Source organism: Numida meleagris, chromosome 4 (assembly GCF_002078875.1).
Source record: "Numida meleagris isolate 19003 breed g44 Domestic line chromosome 4, NumMel1.0, whole genome shotgun sequence".
NCBI lineage: Eukaryota > Metazoa > Chordata > Aves > Galliformes > Numididae > Numida > Numida meleagris.
The window spans coordinates 9,262,315-9,279,318 of NC_034412.1; the positions used below are offsets into that span (position 1 = coordinate 9,262,315).

A 17,004-nucleotide genomic window follows, 5' to 3' on the forward strand; every position below is an offset into this window, starting at 1 on the left:
CTCTGCAGGGACAGCATGGGAAGGTTGCACCAAGCCATCATCATCAGCCGCTGTGCTGGTGGCTGAGGAAGGTGCTCCTGTCCCCAGAACCAGAGGAGTTGCGGAGACATGTGTCATTGGTGGGGACAAAATTCCACTGGTCGTTGGGACGTCACGTGTCAGCATGCTGGTGGCACCCATGCGTTCCGTGGCCACAGTTCCCTCTTGCAGAGGAATGGCTGTTCCCGGTGTGGGCTGCCCAGCCGTGCTCTGCAGAGCTCTGGGTGCCCCTACAGACGTCGCAGAAGCGGTGCTGCTTCCCAATGGCACTGAGGTGCTGGTCCCCTTCTCTGTGGGGACACGGGGAGGTGTTGACAGCGTGGCTGTGGCTGGTCCATAGGAGTCACTGCCAAAACCTGAGTTCACCGTGCCCGCCACCCTTCCAGTAGTGCTGCCATCTGGGATTGACAGAGGAGGGACCACACTGGGGACCGTTCCCATGCCCACTCCCATTGGGCTGCTCTTGGTCTGCTGGACAGGGGGACCTGTGGTAGCTTCAGCAGTGATGAACACAGGCATGGCACTGCCCTGGGCTGGAAGTGGAGCGGTGGAGATTTGCTGTGCAGTGGTGACATCCATGGCCATGGCTGGCATGCCCGGAGCTGGAACAGTGGTGGCATGGAGATGATAGGTGACATGGGGATGGGTGGCAACAGTGTCTCTGTGCAGCCCATCTCCAGCTGTTCTGGTGGCCGGTGGGCCTGGGGCTGTGGCCTCACTGGCACCATCACTGGCAGGAGAAGTGTTGACTGCTGCTGAGGCTGTGCCTGGAGGGGTTGTGGTCCCAGATTCCTGTATTTCAGCAGGGTGGGGAGCCCTTGTGGTTGCTGGCATGGTGGGAGATGTGACATGTTCAGCCATGGTTGATGCAGGCTCTGCGTCCCGCGCAGTGATGCTGGCTGCTGTGACAAGAGGAGAGGTGGCCTCATCCAGCCCTGGTGTCACCTCCTGGGACAGGCGCACAGCGGCTGTGTGTGCCTCAGCTGGGATCCAGGAGAGGGAGTGGGGTGACGTCCCTGTGCCGCGTTGGACATCAGACAGCACTGTGGTCTGTGCTGTCCCCGGTGTCCCCTCTGCAGGGACAGCACGGGAAGGTTGCACCAACCCACTGGCATCAGTCACCGTGCTGGTGGCTGAGGAAGGTGCTTCTGTCCCCAGAACCAGATGAGCTGCAGGGACGCGTGTCACAGGTGGGGACAAACCTCCACCGGGTATTGGGATGTCACGTGTCAGCATGCTGGTGGCACCCATGTGTTTCTCATCCATGGTCCCCTCTTGCAGAGGAATGGCTGTTCCCGGTGTGGGCTGCCCAGCTGTGCTCTGCAGAGCTCTGGGTGCCCCTACGGACGTCGCAGGAGCGGTGCTGCTGCCCAATGGCACTGAGGTGCCTGTCTCCTTCTCTGTGGAGGCACGTGGAACTGGGGACAGTGTGGCTGTGGCTGGATCTGCATTCCTGTTCCCATGGGTAACAGCCATTGTGTGCCCTGTTTGCACAGGGGACGAGATCTGAGTGGTGGCAGGAGTCATGGGGACGCCGGTTGGCCAGTTGGTTTGCTTTGGGTAGGCAAGCCCTGCCTGGGAACTGTCCCACGCTGCCACCCCCCCAGGGACTGCTGCAGTAGAAGGCATCTCCTGCTCCTTGCTGGGGCTCATGGGGTCCAGTGCTGCCAGCACCACCTGCAGCACTGCACTGCCTGTGAGGAGACACAAGGCAATTCCTTCCGTACCAACCCCTGAGAGCACTGCTCACCCAAGCACTGGGCTGAGCTCCCTGGAGGGATCAGCTCCAATCTGACATTACCTGAACCATCCCTGAGGACAGAGGGCTGCTCCACTTGTTCGGGGGACAGCTGGCACATGCCCAGCTCAGGCACAGTGGGTGACATTTCCAGACGTTGCTCGGCACTGATGCTGTCAGGCACGCGGGATCTGCTAACTGGCTCAGCTGGCTCCTGCGCTGGGACAAGGGGCCCCATGCCCGCCGCTCCCGCTTTCCCTGGTGGGGCTTGGGGGTGAGCAAGGGCAGGCCGAGCAACGAGCCCTTTGCCTCCCACTGTAATCCATGGGGTGCCCATCCCTCCTCCCCACCATGCAGTCTGCTGCAGGACAGAGTCCCGCACCTCCTGGGCACTGTGGTGTGTCCGGCTGCCTCGGTGACGCAGACGACCCCGGCACTCACCTGGCAGCACCCAGAGTCCCCACAGCACCCAGCTCCAGAGCGGCTGCCCCATGGTGTGGCCGCAACGGCTCCTGGCACCGCTGGCACCTCCTTGCTGTCTGAGGGGCAGTGATGCAACAAGGCGGCTCCTCTGGTGAGCACTGCCCCGTGCCAGCCCTCCTCCAGCTGCCACTGCCGTGTGGGGATACCACCTGCCACCAACGGCCCCCCAAGCCCATAGAGGCGGGCATGTCCCAGCCCTGAGGATGTGCCTGTGGCTGGAGTTATCCTTTTAGCCCTCGCTTTAGCCATGAGGAGGTTTTAGGACCCTGTATAGGGTGAACCAACAGCTGACCCCCCAAGGTTGAGATACACTTAGGGTTGATCACCTCTTCAGACCACTCAGTGGGCTATAAAAGGCCACAGGATGGGAAAGGGGGCTCAGGTCCCCATTACTGCAGTGTGGAGGTGCTTGTCTCAGCCCCATGCCCACCCCACCCTGTTTGCTGCCAGGTCCCGGCCACGCTTGGCCAGGTAGACGATAACCCCCAGAACCCATGGGCCTGCTGCCAAGGAGGAAGAAAGAAGGGAGCAGTTGCCTCAGGGTCCTGTGCTGCTTAACCCTTCCCCATCCCCTGGGGCACCTTATTGCCCCCCATGATGTGCAGAGAGCAGGCAGCACTCATCATACCTCCACCTGGCACCCAGTAGTACCCACCCCAGTGCCTCGATGTCCTCAGAGGTGTGGGGCATTGTGCTAAGGGCCGACGACCTTAATATGGCCGTTGCATGTAGGGGGTTATCTGCGCCATCGGCATGTATCCCATTGCAAACACCCACGCAGAGCCAGGCTGGGGGGAGTGAGGGGGGAGGGTTGGTTTCGCATGGGCTGGGCCGTGCCTTGGTTGCAGGTCACCTTAAACCAGGAAAGGGCAGTGAGATGCACCCAGCATGCAACAGCCCCCCTGCACCCACCCTTCCCCCTGGAGCCCACCAACGCCCTACCCCACACCCGCGCTCACACATCCAGGTTTGGGCACCAAGGTCCCCCTTCCCCCCTGCCAGGTGGCACCTCGGTGCACCCAGGCAAGGCATTCCAACAACGCTTAGGGTGCACGGGGTGCCATCCCCAACCCCCGCTCCCCAGCACCTGGCTGCGGCTCGGCGGTGCCATGCGGTTGCACAACCCCTTTGCTGTGTGGGTGGGGGAGAGATGCAGGGCTCGCCGCTCCCTGCCCAGGCATGAGTCACACAGCGCTCCCGGCACATCTGCTGTGGGGCGCGGGGGTGGCACGGCCTCGGCAGGGTACAGGGGGCACTGGGGCTGTGCCACGGGGTCACCCCACCATGTGCCATAGGAGCATGCGTGCATCGTTCCTGTGTGCATTGGGAATGCCTGTGTGCTGGCAGCAACCCAGGAGCTGGGCATGAGCACCCTCCTCCTCTCCATAGAATATTTTTATATAGATATATATATATATAATATATATATAATATAATATATATATATTAAAATTACATTTCTCTTTACAAAAACAATTCAACATCAGGCCAGGGGACGGAGCTCATCTCCTCAGCCAGGGTGCAGACCCCCTGGCACAGGGGCTGTGGCATAGTCTCAAGCGCTGGGCAGGGTCCCTTTTGAGTTGCCCCCATCCCCCAGGTGGGGCTCAGTCCAGAGTCCAGCAGCGGGCAGTGGGATCGGGGCGGTGACCCTGCAGCGAGACGCCTGCTCTGTGTCCGGCGTCGCTCACCTGGTCCCTGCCGTCACCGCCTGCAAGGAGAGGACATGAGATCACGGGGGGTGACAGGGTTAGAGCCCATCCCCAAAATAATATTCATGGACCTACTTCTGCCTGGAGGAGCTGTAGGGGTCGAGGAGGTGAGAGCTGGCCTGTGCCAGGTTCCAGTCGAACATCTCCAGCACCCGGTGGCACTCCACACGGGACTTCAGCCCCAGGCAGAAGAGCTGCTCCACCTGCAAGGGGACACAGGGCACAGGGATTAGGGTGCCAGGGGTTGTCCCCACCCCGGTGGCAGCGGGTGCTGCAGCATGCTGTACCTTCAGGTACTGGATGGCACGTTGAACGTTCCAGCCGTGGTTCTGCAGGGCTGCCTGGCACTCCTCGGTGGTGACGCCATGCACCGTGTCCTGCACCTGCGGAAGGATGGAGGTCACTGTGTGTCACCATGGGCAGCACAGAGCTGAGGGGTCAGGGGAACACTAGGGCTGCCGCCCCCACGGCTCCATCCCCAGACAGGAGCTGGGCACCAGCCATGAGGAGTGAACATGGCATTTCTGCCTCCTGGGCTGGGGCGACAGCCACCTTCCTCCCAGTCTGTGGGTCCAACAGTGGGTAGGGCTTATCTGGGTTAAAAGGGCCCTCACTCCCCACTTGGAAGCTGCAGTGACACTCCTGCATGCCTTGTAGCCACCCTCAGTGGGCTGAACATTGGGAAACTGAGGCACAGGGTGGGGATACCTTTTGCCCAGGGCCACCTGGACAAAAGCCACCACGTCCCTCCTTACCAGCCGGATCTTCTCCGAGGGACGATAGCCATCTGGCCCATCGTACACTATTTTCTGGAGGCTGCAGGAAGCCTTCACCAAGCACTTGGGTCCAAGGTTGCTGTTGTTGGAGGAGAAGTTGGCCTTGTAGTCAGGCTGCTGCTGCACCATGGGCCGGACAGTGGCCGTGGTCACCACGCGGGATGCTGGTGCCTCTTCGGGGCTTTTGGCCTCCTTGAAAAACTTCTCATACTTGTCCAGGTAGGCAGGGCGCTCGGGCAGCAGGTAGTAGTGGGTGTTGCTGACCTTCTGCCCGTCCTTCACGATGGGCAGGATGCAGGGCCCTTTGGAACAGTCCTTGCCCTGCGCCTGGATCACTTTGGGGGTGGCGTATTTGGGGTCGAGGGCGAAGCTCTGTGTGGTGGGCATGGGTTTCCCCGGCGATGTGGACAGGCAGGAGCAGAGGGCAGCCCGCTGCTGGGGGGAGCCCACCTGCAAGGCCATGGGGCTGGGCGTCCGCGAAGTGGGCTGCGACAGTGGGTCTCGAGGGGGGATTTGGGGCGGCCGGTCCTCTTCACCCCCCGAGGCTGGGGACAGCTCCCCAGACCAACGCCCAGGTTCATTGCGGCGCAGCGGCCGGGGCGGAATGGGGACGCGGGGTGGGATTTGGGGTTTGTCATCAGCCAGGCAGGCGGATGGCCCCCGGGGCACATTGAACCTCTTCATGCACTCTTGCTGCAGCTCCTGGAAGATCTCGGTAGTCTGCGTCAGGCTGGGCTGCTTGGTGTCCTTGGGGGGCAGGAAGAGGTTGTCCTCCAGCCCCGCCGCCCGCTCACCCTCGTCCACAAAACCATAGTTGGTTTCACCCCGCTCACGTGCCCTGGGAAGGCCAGCACGGCTGCCCTGCCGCCCCAGGGGGCTGTTGATGGAGCACACCTCAAAATCATCCTCGTCCTGTGCCACGTCGTCGTAGGCGGGTGGCGGGGGCAAGGGCCGGGCGTCCCAGTCCACTACTGGCGTGGGGTGGAGGGGTCGGGGCAGAGCTCGCGTGGGGCTTTGCGGAGGGGTCTTGTCCAGCAGTGAGAAGGCCTCCATGGCCAGCTTGGCGAGGGAGGGGGCCGTCAGCTCCCCCACGGGTGAAGGGCTGGTGGGGGGCACCTCCTCCCCAAAGTCAATGAGGGTCACCTCCCCGCTCGTTGGTCCCTCGCTGGGTGACCGGCCGGGTTGCCGCTCGCCCACCTTGGTGCCCGGCACGCGGGCAGAGGGCTTGGCAAGCCGCAGGCCCTTCCCTGGGCCCGGCTTCTTCAGGCAGAGCTTTCGGAGGCCGGCCGACAGGCCCTCGTCCTCCTCACTGACCGGGTCGTAGGAGGGCTCTAGGAAGCAAAGGACAAAGCAGTGAGCATCCCACTGCGCTACCCACCAGCATACCCATCCCCTGTCCCCAGCTGTTACAAATCCTCAGAGGTGACTCCAGACCCCAACTCCTTCCCAAAGCCACAGCAAGACCCCAAAAAGCTCCCCCAGCCCCACGCCACGGCAGCCCCAGCCACCCCTCACCCTGCTCTCTGGGCAGGGTCCACGGTGAGCCAGGAGGTGAGGACCCCCCAGGACCCTGCCCTGTCCCCCAGCCCTGCTCCACAGCCACCCCAGTGCATGCCATTTCCGGAGGTGGGGACACATTCCACGGGGAGCAGAGCCATGCTGTCACCCCCAGGTGCCCAGCAGCACCGGCGTGTGCCACCGGTGAGAGCAGGAGGCGAGAACACAGCACACCCCGAGTACCTTGGAAGAAAGGAGCTAAGAGAGAAGAGAAGGGGCACGAGCAGGGCTGGCGGCTCCCAGAACAGCCCGACTTACTGGTAAGCAGGATGGAAGGCTGAGGCGGGCGCGGAGGCGGCTGCCCTGCAGGAGGAGAAGAGAGAGCCCGAGAGCAGGAGGGACGCGGGGCGAGCACGCGGAGCAGGCGGCAGCCGGGGCGGTTGTTAGCAGGAGCATGGCGCATGCTTCGTCACCCCGCACCCACTACTGGACAGGAGCAGGTGCCAGCGGGCTGCCCCAATGGGTCGCGGGGTTGGGGGTCCAGCACCTGCACGGTGTTGGCTGCAACTACGCCGGTGAGCTGCTCTGCCCCGCAATGGGGAGCCCTGCCCCGGGAGGGGACGAGGGGCCCGGCCGAAGGCCAGCAGGGCAGAGTCCAGTCCAGAGGGGCCGGGCAGAGCCGCCCACGCCACTGGCAGTGGCACCGGGCAGGGTGACAGCGCGTACTGGCTCCCCACCACCGGGGCTGCAACAAGCGAACGGCAGCAGAGAGACAGAGCAGAGGGGACAGAGGGACAGTTCTGCCAACCACCCAGGCAGAAGAGTGCACAGAAGGGACTTGGTGCAGCTGACAGGCTGGAGGTGGGGGGCAAAGGGGTGAAGACACTTACTTTTAGTCCTTCCTGGGAGCTGAGTGGGTCTGGCAGCGCTCAGGTCCACTCCTAAAACATCAGGAGGGTCCATGGGATTTCCCAGGTACAGCCTGGGGGGGAAAAAGAAGAGAGCACGGGGGATCAGCGGGATGCTGCACCTCCCCGGGCACACAGGATGTACCTGGTTACATATCTAGTACGCTGCAACCTATAGTAGGGGGCTCACTCTGCCCCTTGCTGTGGGATGCTGACCCCACAGCTCCACAGAGAGAGGCACGTCCCAACTGCTGCGTCCCTGTGATGCCAAGTGCCCGTCTGCTGCACCCTCAAAGGCTTCTGGCTCAACAGCACAGCCCCTGGTGCCGTCCCAGTGTCACCCATCCCCTCTCTGCCTCCGGCACAGGGCACCCACACGTGGGGTACGGAACCCAGAGCAGCGCGGCGGGAGGCCCGGGCGAGCCGTCGCAAGCCAGGCATGGCGAGGCAGAGAGCCGGCGCAGCCCGAAGGCCTGGGTGTGTGCCGAGCTCGGTGCGTTCTCTGCGGCCCGGACGGCACGTACCCAGGGCGCGTGCCCACGCAGCGGGGCGCGGGGAGGCCTGCCAGGGCACGAGGCACATCCGTGCCTCGACAAAGCACTCTGAGGGGCCGCCTGCACAGCCCCCAGCGCTGGAGCCCTGTTGTATTGGGGTTGGGGTGCCGTGGGCATCAAAATCCCATGGGGTGCAGCGAGCCAGGCACAGGAGCAGCCTGTGGGAGCTGCTCAGGCTTTGAAGTTGCATCCTGCTCCCCCCAAAGAGCCCTCCCACATCCCCCCATCCCCAACGTTGGAGGAGAACCTGCAGAGAGCCAGAACCATGCCCACAGCTTCCTGGGGTCTGCTGCACCCCACGACCCAATGCACCATGCCCAGCCCCAACGCTGCCCCAGTCCTCCCCCCTCCAGCCCTGCTCCCATTACAAACCAAACCAGGTCAACTCTTGGTAGAGCATGGGGAAAAGAAAACGTAAGTTATGTCTATATAAAGCGCTGGAAGCTGTGATACTGCCACCTCTGGGGTGAGTTTTCCCCTGTCTTGGTGCTGCCAAGCACCAAGGGGCTGTGGGGCCGGGAGAAGGGCCGTGTGCCCAGCCCAGTCCCGTGCCCCCACGTTCCACCCCATGCAGCACCCAACCCTGTTAGTGAGAAGAGGCGAGGGGGGTTAGTCAAGCTGCGGGGATCCTGCCCAGAGCTGTCCCCAGCACAGCAAGGAGGAAGAGGAGTCGTAAGGGAGGAAGGCCAAGCTCGCTCCTTGCAAGGGGGAGGCGAGGGGTAGGGGGTTGCAGAGAAGACAGAAAGTTTCTTACTCATCAATTTTATCGGGAAACCCCCAGCACTGCTGAGGGTTGGTGTCTCCATGGCCTGTGTGGATGAAGCTGTTTTTAAGCGGCTGGCTGATGTCATGGGCCGACAGCCCCGCCACCGAGGTCACCGTGTTGCGGGGGAACTGGCCCACTTTTAGGGTCCGCTTATTCTGACCCCGCCACCAGTAATTCTCGGCCCTAAGGAATAAAAAGGACCTTCGTTACTGAGGATGGCGTGGGGAGGGTGGCAAGACCCCAGAGGGTGGCGATGGGAGGGGGACAGAGCCCTGCCCCGGTGACACAGGAGGAGCAAAGTGACTCAGCCTGTGACACGGAGGCAGGCAGTGGCACAGCTGGGGAGGGTGCCCGGATCCTAATCTTGAGCCTTGAGCCCCCCCAGGCACCAGATGCCGGGAGGAGGCAGAAACCAGCACATAGGGGATGGGGGCGGTGAGGAGCAGAGCTCCTCGTAGGATGCGTCCCTGCACGCCCAGAGATGCTCAGGAGCCCTGGGCACGAAGCTGCTGGCTCCCCCCATGTCACTGGGGATGGAAGAAGCAATGGCCACGGGAGCAAGAGCCTGGATGCTGATGCTGAATCCCCAGATATCCCAGTGCCCATGGGGGGGAACCGAGGTGGGGACATCGGGCTGTGGGATCTCCCTTGCTTCCTTCCTACCTTACAGTGGAGCCCCACGTGGGGTGAGCCCCCTCTGAACACCCTGGGAATACTGGGGTCCCAGCAGAGCCCAGTGCTGCCCCAGGACACAACTACCACCAGGGTGGCACAGGGCAGAGGCATGGTCTTAGGAGGGGACAAACACAGGAAGGGAACTCCGGGAAGGGCCCCCCGAGCAGCACCCCCCCCACCTCTCCCCATCCTGCACCCCCCCTCCCCTCCCACCCCATGCACCGGGGGACACCCGCAGCCCCACTCTCCCTGGGCAGGCAGCGGAGCCGTGCAGGGGGTGGCTCAGCTGCCAAGCCGACGAGGCTGGCACGGGCCCCGCGGTTTCCTGGAGTCACCTGTGAGTCACCCGCGGCCACTAGCTCAGCCCTTTTCCTGTTTACCTTCCCCGCTCGCCGCCAGCCAGCCGCATTACTCAGCGCCGGGACCCCTCGGCGAGGGCACCGGGCACCCTCCCTCGCCCGCAGCGCACCGGGGCGGGCGGCTGCGTTCCCTCCTGGGACGTTTCTGCTCCTTTCCCCGCTCCCACAGGGATGCTGCGGTCACGCTGCTCCAACCCCGCTGCTCAGACCCCCGGCACAAACCTGCTCCGTGCCCCGCATCCCTGCCGGCAGCCCCCTCCCCGGGCCTTCAGGTAGGTCCTGCTGCCGTGCACACGGAGCCGGGGGCCCCTTCCCCTGCCCACACACACGTACGCACACCCGGCGCCGGTTCAAACGGCGTGCAGGGGCTTGAAAAAGGGGTGGGGGGTGTTGACGGTGCCCCGGGGCGGCCTCAAAGGGGCCGGATGCAGCCCCCGAGGAGCCCCCCGCCCACCGTCCCCTCCCTGCCCTGGCACCCCACGAAGGGAAACTGAGGCAGGGGGCGAGGCCCCCGGAGCACCCCCCGGAGCAGCAGCAGCAGCACCACGAAGCCCCACCACCCCTACCCCACACCCTTGAGCTGCAGAGCCACCCCAACACCGTGCCTGTGGGGGAAACTGAGGCACGAGAGGCTGCACACAGTCCCCCCCCCCAGCCCAACGGCACCCCCAGAAGGATCGCGTCCCCCTCCCCGCCCCCAGCCCCGTGCCCCTCACCGCTGTGCAGTTCACCCGGGGCCGGCAGCGGGGCGAGCGTGGCAGCAGCGGCCCCGCAGCGCGCCCGTGATGCACCGGGGACGATGTGCGCGCAGTGGCGCGGCCGCGCCGCCCTCCGCCGCTCCTTTCCCTCCTTCCCTCCCTCCGCCGACGCCGCTTCCCTTCCCTTCCCCTCCCCTCCCCTCCCTGCAATTAAACCACCGCCAGACCCTGGGCAAGAGTCATCGGGGAGCAGCCGGGGGAGAAAGCTGGTCCCTGCAGCCACACAAATCCGGCCTGATTCACCGTGCCGGAATGCGGGGAGCCAGCCCCAGGGGAGGGGGGCAGAGGGGAGGCTGCGCCTTTATCCTCGCCTCCACCCCGCTGTGGGGCCAGCAGGGGGGCTGGCACCCTGTGAGGCACCAGGGAAAGGGACGCTGAGTGCCTCCGGTGCGTCCCTTGGGGACAGTCCTCCACTGTCCTCAAGGAGGACAGGGACCCTAGAGGGGATGCTCTAAGGATGGGCATCCAGGGACCCAGCGTCCCCCCCCCCGGCCTGGAGCCAGGGACTCCTAGGGTGGGGGACGAGGGCATGGGGCAGGATGGAGCAGCCACTAAGCAAAGCCTCAGAGCAGGAGCAGAGGTGGCACTGAGGCCCTGGTGACAGCGGCACGTCCCCGCTGCTATCAGCAGGGAGCGGCTGCCTGGCAGCTGTGTCCCAGGGCAAGGCCGTGGGGTGAGTCAGTGGGGACAGGCGGCGTGGGGCAGCCACACTGCCCACGTCATGGGGAGCATGGAGCCCCAAACTCCCCACAGCTCTGCCCACAGCTCCCCACCCCTAGCTGCCGGCCCCCACCCGGGGGGCTGTGCTTTACAGGCTGTGGTTTACAGGAGTGGCTCAAATCCCCTCCCCGTACTCTACCTTCCCTCGATGACCGTGATGATGTCGTTCATCTGGATGTGCAGCTTGTCGGGCTCTTCGAAGTCCTGCAGAGCCCTCATGTCGGTGGGCTGGGCCTGCAGGGACAGAGGGGTGAGTGCACGGGGATGCAGCATCCCCACATCCCCCTTCACTCTGCACCGGGAGGGGCACCGAGGGCCACCCGAAACCCTCCACCCCACACCTACCTCCACCAGGAAGTCACGCAAGGCCACGAAGGTGGGTCGGTCCTCGGGCTTGTGGGCCCAGCACTGCAGCATGACGTTGTAGACATCCTGGGGACAGTCCTCGGGCCGCGGCAGCCGCTCGCCCTCCTTGTCAATCTTGTGTAGGATCTGTGGGGCGAGGCCATGCCATTATGGGGCGGTGGGTGCCGGGGGAGCCTGGGGAGCCATGGGTAAGGGGCTTGTTGCACCCACCTGGCTGCCATTGAGGCCAATCCATGGCTCCTGCCCATAGGTGAACATCTCCCATAGCGTCACCCCAAACATCCAAGTGTCACTCGCATGGGAGAAGGTGCGCGTCTTTAGGCTCTCGGGAGCACACCTGCATGTGGAAGGATGTGAGCATCATGAGGGGTGGACCCTCAGATCCTCCTCTCCAGGTGTCAGACCCCCATCCCAAGCTCACCAGGCAAAGGGCACCTTACGATGCTCCTGCATCACGTAATGGTCGTCATTTTTGGGCAGAGCCCTCATCAGCCCGAAGTCCCCAATCTTGACCTGCTCATTGGAGGCGAGCAGGATATTGCGGGCAGCCAGGTCGCGGTGGATGAAGCGCTTGGACTCCAGGTAGGCCATGCCCTTGGCCACCTGGATGGCATACTGGCACAGCGTGGAGATGAGAAAGTGGCCCTGGTTCTTCCGCAGACGGTCCAGGAGGGAGCCCAGCGGGGCCAGCTCTGTCACCTGGGCCATAGGAAGGGGATAACAAGGTGGTCAGGCTGGGGACACCCCATTTTGGGCTGCTTTTTGTCCCCCAGTCTTGGCACCACTGGAGGAGGACTCCAGTGGAGTCCAGTGGAGGTGGGCTCCATGCCCACCTGGCTCAATTGGCCCCACACACGGCACCATCGCCCTGCAGGGCTCGCTGACGCCAGCAGCCATGGGATGGGGATGGTCCCACTGGGGACAGTCCCACTGGGGACTCACCATCTTCATGGGGTGGGAGAGCACCACACCATAGAGGCGGATGAGGTTCTTGTGGTCCAGCGAGTGCATGGCGTTCACCTCGCGGATGAAGTCATCCAGCACCTCCGGCTGGCTCAGCACGTCCGTCTTCAGGCATTTCACGGCCACGTTGAGCTACGACCAAGGGAAGGGGTGAGCCACGGAGTGGGGACAACACCTTCCTGGAGGGGGGGGGGGGGAGGGGGGGGTGTCCCTGTGCCCAGACCCCCACCACTGGTGCAGGGTTTTGGCACAGGCGCGTGCCCCTCACCGTCTTGCCAGCAGGCGTGCACCACTCTCCGCGACGCACGACACCGAAGGAGCCATCACCCAACTTCTCGAAGAGCGAGAGGTCCCGCTCCCTGATGAGGCAGGTGAGGGAGTGCTGGCCACCCGTGTCTGGGGGAGGCGGCGTCGGGGGCTTGCGGAAGGTGCTGTGGGGCTGAGGCGGCAGCTCCGAGTCGGGGCGCTTCCCGCTGAACACCTGCAGCGTGCCGAGGGGCAAGATACGGGCTTGGAGACACCCACAGGTCCTCCCTCCCGTCGGTGGTGGTCAGAGCCTGCCTCCGTTTCCCCTTCCCACCAGGGAAAGCCTTCAGTGCCCTTCTGGTGCCAGGCAGATGGGTTGCCCCATCCACCTCTTTGGCTCTGCACAGGCTGTTCCCTCTGAAACCTAGTGATGACCCCACGGGGTGTTTCCCCGGCTGGCGGCGTGCTGAGCAGCACTTCTGGATGGATGGAGGCGGCTGCCCTCCAGCAGCCAGAGCTCCCGGGCGCTGTCGGCCGGGCTGTGGGCACACGATGTGCCTGGGCATCGTTCCAAGAGAAACCTCCAGCGCAGTGACACATCCCCGCAGCAACGTGGGCCTTGCGACACGCGCTGCTGCCACCACCCCGGCTCTGCCAGCCACCCGGGGGGGGTTGGGGACGGGCTCTCCTCCCCACCAGCTGCCACCGGGCACATCGCCCACGGGAAGGGGTCTGTCCTGGCTCACAGCTGGGGCAGCTGGCACCTGCACGGGGAGCGCGGGGGCCGGGGCAGGCATGTGGCTGCGGTGGGAGGTGGCATTTCTCTGCCCGGCACAAGGCTGAGTCGCCTTCTATTAAAAGCCAGGCACAGCTCGGCTCGGCCCAGATGAGTCACAGAAGGGAGAGGCCACGACCCAGCGCCCAGCTGGCGAGCACACGGGTGATCTGGGGCTGCGAGGTGCCCAGGGGTGCAGCATCACTGCGATTGGGGCAGGGTCCCTGGATCTCCTGCCCTGGTACTGCCAGGAGCCGGGGCATGCAGACGGCTGTACAGCCCACGGGGTTGGCTGAGGCTCTGCTACCAATTAGCTCTGAATGAGTTTCTTGGAAAAAGAGGCAAATCACAGGAGGGGAATGGATTTCCTGAGTGCCAATCCCAGCTGAGAAGTGACCCAAGAGCTGCGTAAGGCTGGGGCATGTTGGCCACCCACGGCCAGGCAGGGCGATGCCACAGGGACTCACGTCCCTCTCCCTGCCAGCTCCCCTGGGCTGCCCATATGCCCTGGCACCCTGGGGACCGGCAGAAGTGGCACTGGCACTGCAGAAGGCCAAGGGAGCCTTGCAGGATGGAAGTGGCACAGACTCTGCTTCCTTGCATGGTGCCAAATCCCTGCCAGTCCTCTGGCATGCCTCAGTTTTCCCGTCACCCCCTCCCTGCCGTACCTTGCTCATCCAAGATTTCCGCTTGCACATGGCTTTCCTCCGCTTCACCGCCTCCCACAGCCGCCGCTGGCCTGTGGGACACAGGGACTGTCACCGACACAGGGTCCCTCTCGGGAAGAACCACCCTCCCGCCCTTGGGACCACGTGTTCCACCAGGCTCCCCAAAAGATGTCTTGCAGCCACAGAGGGATACAGGGAGAGGTTGAGGGGAGAGGATGTACGCACCGGGGCGCCCCATGCCAATCTTCTCCAGATCTTCATTTTTGACATACTCGAAGTGGGACAGACGGGTGACGTTGAGCTCGTCCCGGATGCGCAGGAAGTACTGCTGCAGCTGCAGCTCAGTCAGCAGCTCTAGCAGCCAGTCCGTGCCTTCCTCCGCCTGCATGCTACAGCTCAGCTTCTGCCGGACAAGGTGCTAGGTTAACGAGGACCCTGCCCTGCTCCCCAGCATTCCCAGGAGCCCAGTCCTGTCCCACCTGTGGCCCAGAGGGGCTGGGAGCCAGGGCTGCCCCCCATCCCAGTGGGGATGCCAGGGATGCCCACGGGACTCATCTCCTGCAGAACCCATCCTGGGCTTTCCTTCCTGTCAGCAGGACCCATGGAGAAGGGCATGAACCCCATAGCGCCCACAGCCCTAACAAAACATCACCCTGTGCCATCTGTACCCAGGCAGCAGTGCCAGGGATGGAGAAGGGACAGAGCCCCAAGGCACGGCAGGGATGCCCCTAACACTGTCCCCACACTGCATGCTGGCACCTTACAGACATAAGGGACAGCTGCACCTGGCACCACACATGCACATGGGGCACCCCATGCCTGGCCTCCAGCCACGCTCCCCGTGCCCAGCTGCTGAGGGCGGAGGTGGCAGCTGTGCCCTGCAGGGACAGGCACCTCAGTGCTGACCTGGTGCCATAAGGCGGTGGCACAGGAGAGGACAGATGGAAACGCAGAGCCGTGAGCATGTGGGAAATGAGGGTCCCCAAGGTGTCATCATCAACTCCCTGGAGCTGTGCCGGGGCATGGGACCCCCAGCACCATGGGCCCTTGTCCCCCTCAACTGCCCCCATTGCTGCACCGCACCTCGCTGTCCCCTCTCTCCCTCCCCACCATAACCGCAGCCTTCCGGGAAGGGACCCGGCTCAGCCTCCCGCCTCCACCAGCCGGAGGGGACGTGGGAAAGCCCCCGTGCCGGCCCCACAGCGGGGCAGCCCCATCCATCCTCCCCTTTCCCTGGGGAGACGACGTGGCCCCCGGCCCCCTCGCCATCTGTGTCCCAGCCGCGTCACCGCCATCGCAGCCCTCGGCTAAAAATACGGCGGGCACGGGGCACGCGGGGGCACTGCGGCCGAAGGAGCCGCCAGCTCGCAGCACGGGGCCATCCGCGGCACGGGGGGGGTGACGGCGACTTACTCGGTAGACGCGGAAGCGGGCGAGGAAGGGGAAGGAACGGCGCAGAGTCTCGAAGCGTCGCATCCTGTTTGGCTGCAGCCTCGGCCCCGAGGCCCAACGTGCCCAGGGTACCCCTGCGGGTGCCAGCGTCCCTGGGGCACGGCGAGCCCAGCAGAGCCAGGGGACCTACAGGGGTGTCAGCCCGGCTGGGCGACGGCTTGCTGGGTGCCACCCGGGTACGGCCACCCCACACATCCCACAGCACGCGCAGGGGGCTCGGGGCATCCCCGCGGCACAGGGGCCGGCAGCAGGACGCGGCGCTTCGCTTCTCCTCCTCCTCCTGCTTCCGTCGTGCCCTCCTTCCCGGCCGTCCTGCCCTCCCCTTCCCAAACGCAATGGGGTTGGAGCCGCGGCGTCGGCGTTTTCCCGATCGGTGCCCACGGGTTCGCTCCCCGGCGGTCGCTGTCTGTGGGTCCCGGGGCTTCGAGCGGCAGCCCGGCCCGGCTCCTGTCCCAGGAGGGTTTATTTTAGCTGCGCGTTGGCCCGGCGCTGGGCCGTGCGCCCAGGGGGCCGGGCTCCGATCAATGTGCTGCTTTCTCTCTTGTTCGGCGGGTGCTCGGCAGCTGCACCGCCTGGGAGAGCGGACCCCGGCTCCCATCGCCATGGAAACTCGCTCCGGTCTTGGGAAAAGCTCCCAGGCCTCAGTTTCCCCCCTCAGGAAGCGAGGTGGGAGGGGGGACATCCGGCCCTACTCTCCCAAAGGGGAGGCGGTGGGCATGACGCCAAGGTGATGGGCACCGCGCCGCTGTCCCACAAGCCACGAGGGACGGCGGGTGTGCTGCCAACCCCAAAAACCCACCTGGGTGCCCCAGTCCCCGTGGGGTGCTGGGGGACGTAGGGACGGACCCCTCCACAGCCACTGATGTGCCAAGGTGACATGGGACGGGCAGCTCTTGCTGCATTGCGGCCATGCCCAAAGAGCTTCCGCCGTGGCTTCCAGTGCTGGGATCCCAGCTGGCACCCGGCACAACGGCCCCATTGAGCAGGGACAGCCGGGCACAGTGCCCTCGGCACCAAGCTCTGCCACGCGCCAGCTCTCCGCCCTGAGGACACCGGGGATGTGGTGGTTCCCTGGCCCTCTGTGCAGCCCCCAGCACCCTCCAGTACCCCCAAGCCCTGGGCAGGGTTGCCCAGCTGCATCCCAGCTGTGCTCACCGTGCCTCAGTTCCCCTCCTCGCAACGGGTCCAAGCTCACAAGGGCAGTACCACCACCTCAGCCCCCAGCCCCCCAGAGGGGTGAGGACCCCCAGAAGCTGCGGGGCACAAACCACAGCCCCCACCACCCAAGGAGACTGCAAAGAGCCACGGCACGGGGGAACAGGGGGATGGATGGCACAGGTACCCACGCACACACCTGCAGCGCCGGGATGCACCCTACGTGCACGCACGCTCCTGCGCGGGCGGTGACGGCTCTCACGTGCACCCCAGGACCACACGCACGCAATCCTGCAACCACACGCACCACGCACACACCCCGACACGTGCACGACCGCAACCACACCTCCTTCCCCCCCTTCCCTGCGCTCAAAACACATCACCTCCACGCACC

At 64.7% G+C, this 17,004-nt stretch overlaps 2 protein-coding genes across 9 annotated transcripts in view; both read right to left on the minus strand.

Annotated features, from left to right (window-relative positions):
* Positions 1-2,368, minus strand: part of MUC4 (mucin 4, cell surface associated) — a 12,945-nt gene extending 10,577 nt beyond the window's left edge. Inside the window, exons 1-3 of one of the 3 annotated variants that reach the window (XM_021394781.1) lie at positions 2,219-2,368; positions 1,841-2,035; positions 807-1,757 (exon numbers count right to left, since the gene is read on the minus strand). In XM_021394781.1, coding sequence (XP_021250456.1) covers positions 807-1,757; positions 1,841-2,035; positions 2,219-2,270 — 1,198 coding nt within the window. In that variant the 5' untranslated portion in view covers positions 2,271-2,368. The remainder of the gene's footprint in view (positions 1-806; positions 1,758-1,840; positions 2,036-2,218) is intronic. The other 2 variants (XM_021394783.1, XM_021394784.1) reach the window with 2 other exon arrangements.
* Positions 3,689-17,004, minus strand: part of TNK2 (tyrosine kinase non receptor 2) — a 20,192-nt gene continuing 6,876 nt past the window's right edge. For 3 of the 6 annotated variants that reach the window (XM_021394787.1, XM_021394788.1, XM_021394789.1), the window contains 15 exons: positions 14,229-14,406; positions 14,004-14,074; positions 12,583-12,795; positions 12,294-12,446; positions 11,773-12,050; positions 11,562-11,688; positions 11,331-11,477; positions 11,125-11,219; positions 8,462-8,656; positions 7,136-7,227; positions 6,564-6,608; positions 4,728-6,079; positions 4,260-4,355; positions 4,048-4,175; positions 3,689-3,971 (listed from right to left, as the gene is read on the minus strand). In XM_021394787.1, coding sequence (XP_021250462.1) covers positions 3,965-3,971; positions 4,048-4,175; positions 4,260-4,355; positions 4,728-6,079; positions 6,564-6,608; positions 7,136-7,227; positions 8,462-8,656; positions 11,125-11,219; positions 11,331-11,477; positions 11,562-11,688; positions 11,773-12,050; positions 12,294-12,446; positions 12,583-12,795; positions 14,004-14,074; positions 14,229-14,406 — 3,177 coding nt within the window. In that variant the 3' untranslated portion in view covers positions 3,689-3,964. Of the gene's footprint in view, positions 3,972-4,047; positions 4,176-4,259; positions 4,356-4,727; positions 6,080-6,563; positions 6,609-7,135; positions 7,228-8,461; positions 8,657-11,124; positions 11,220-11,330; positions 11,478-11,561; positions 11,689-11,772; positions 12,051-12,293; positions 12,447-12,582; positions 12,796-14,003; positions 14,075-14,228; positions 14,407-15,416; positions 16,997-17,004 lie in introns of those variants that run through there. The other 3 variants (XM_021394790.1, XM_021394786.1, XM_021394785.1) reach the window with 3 other exon arrangements.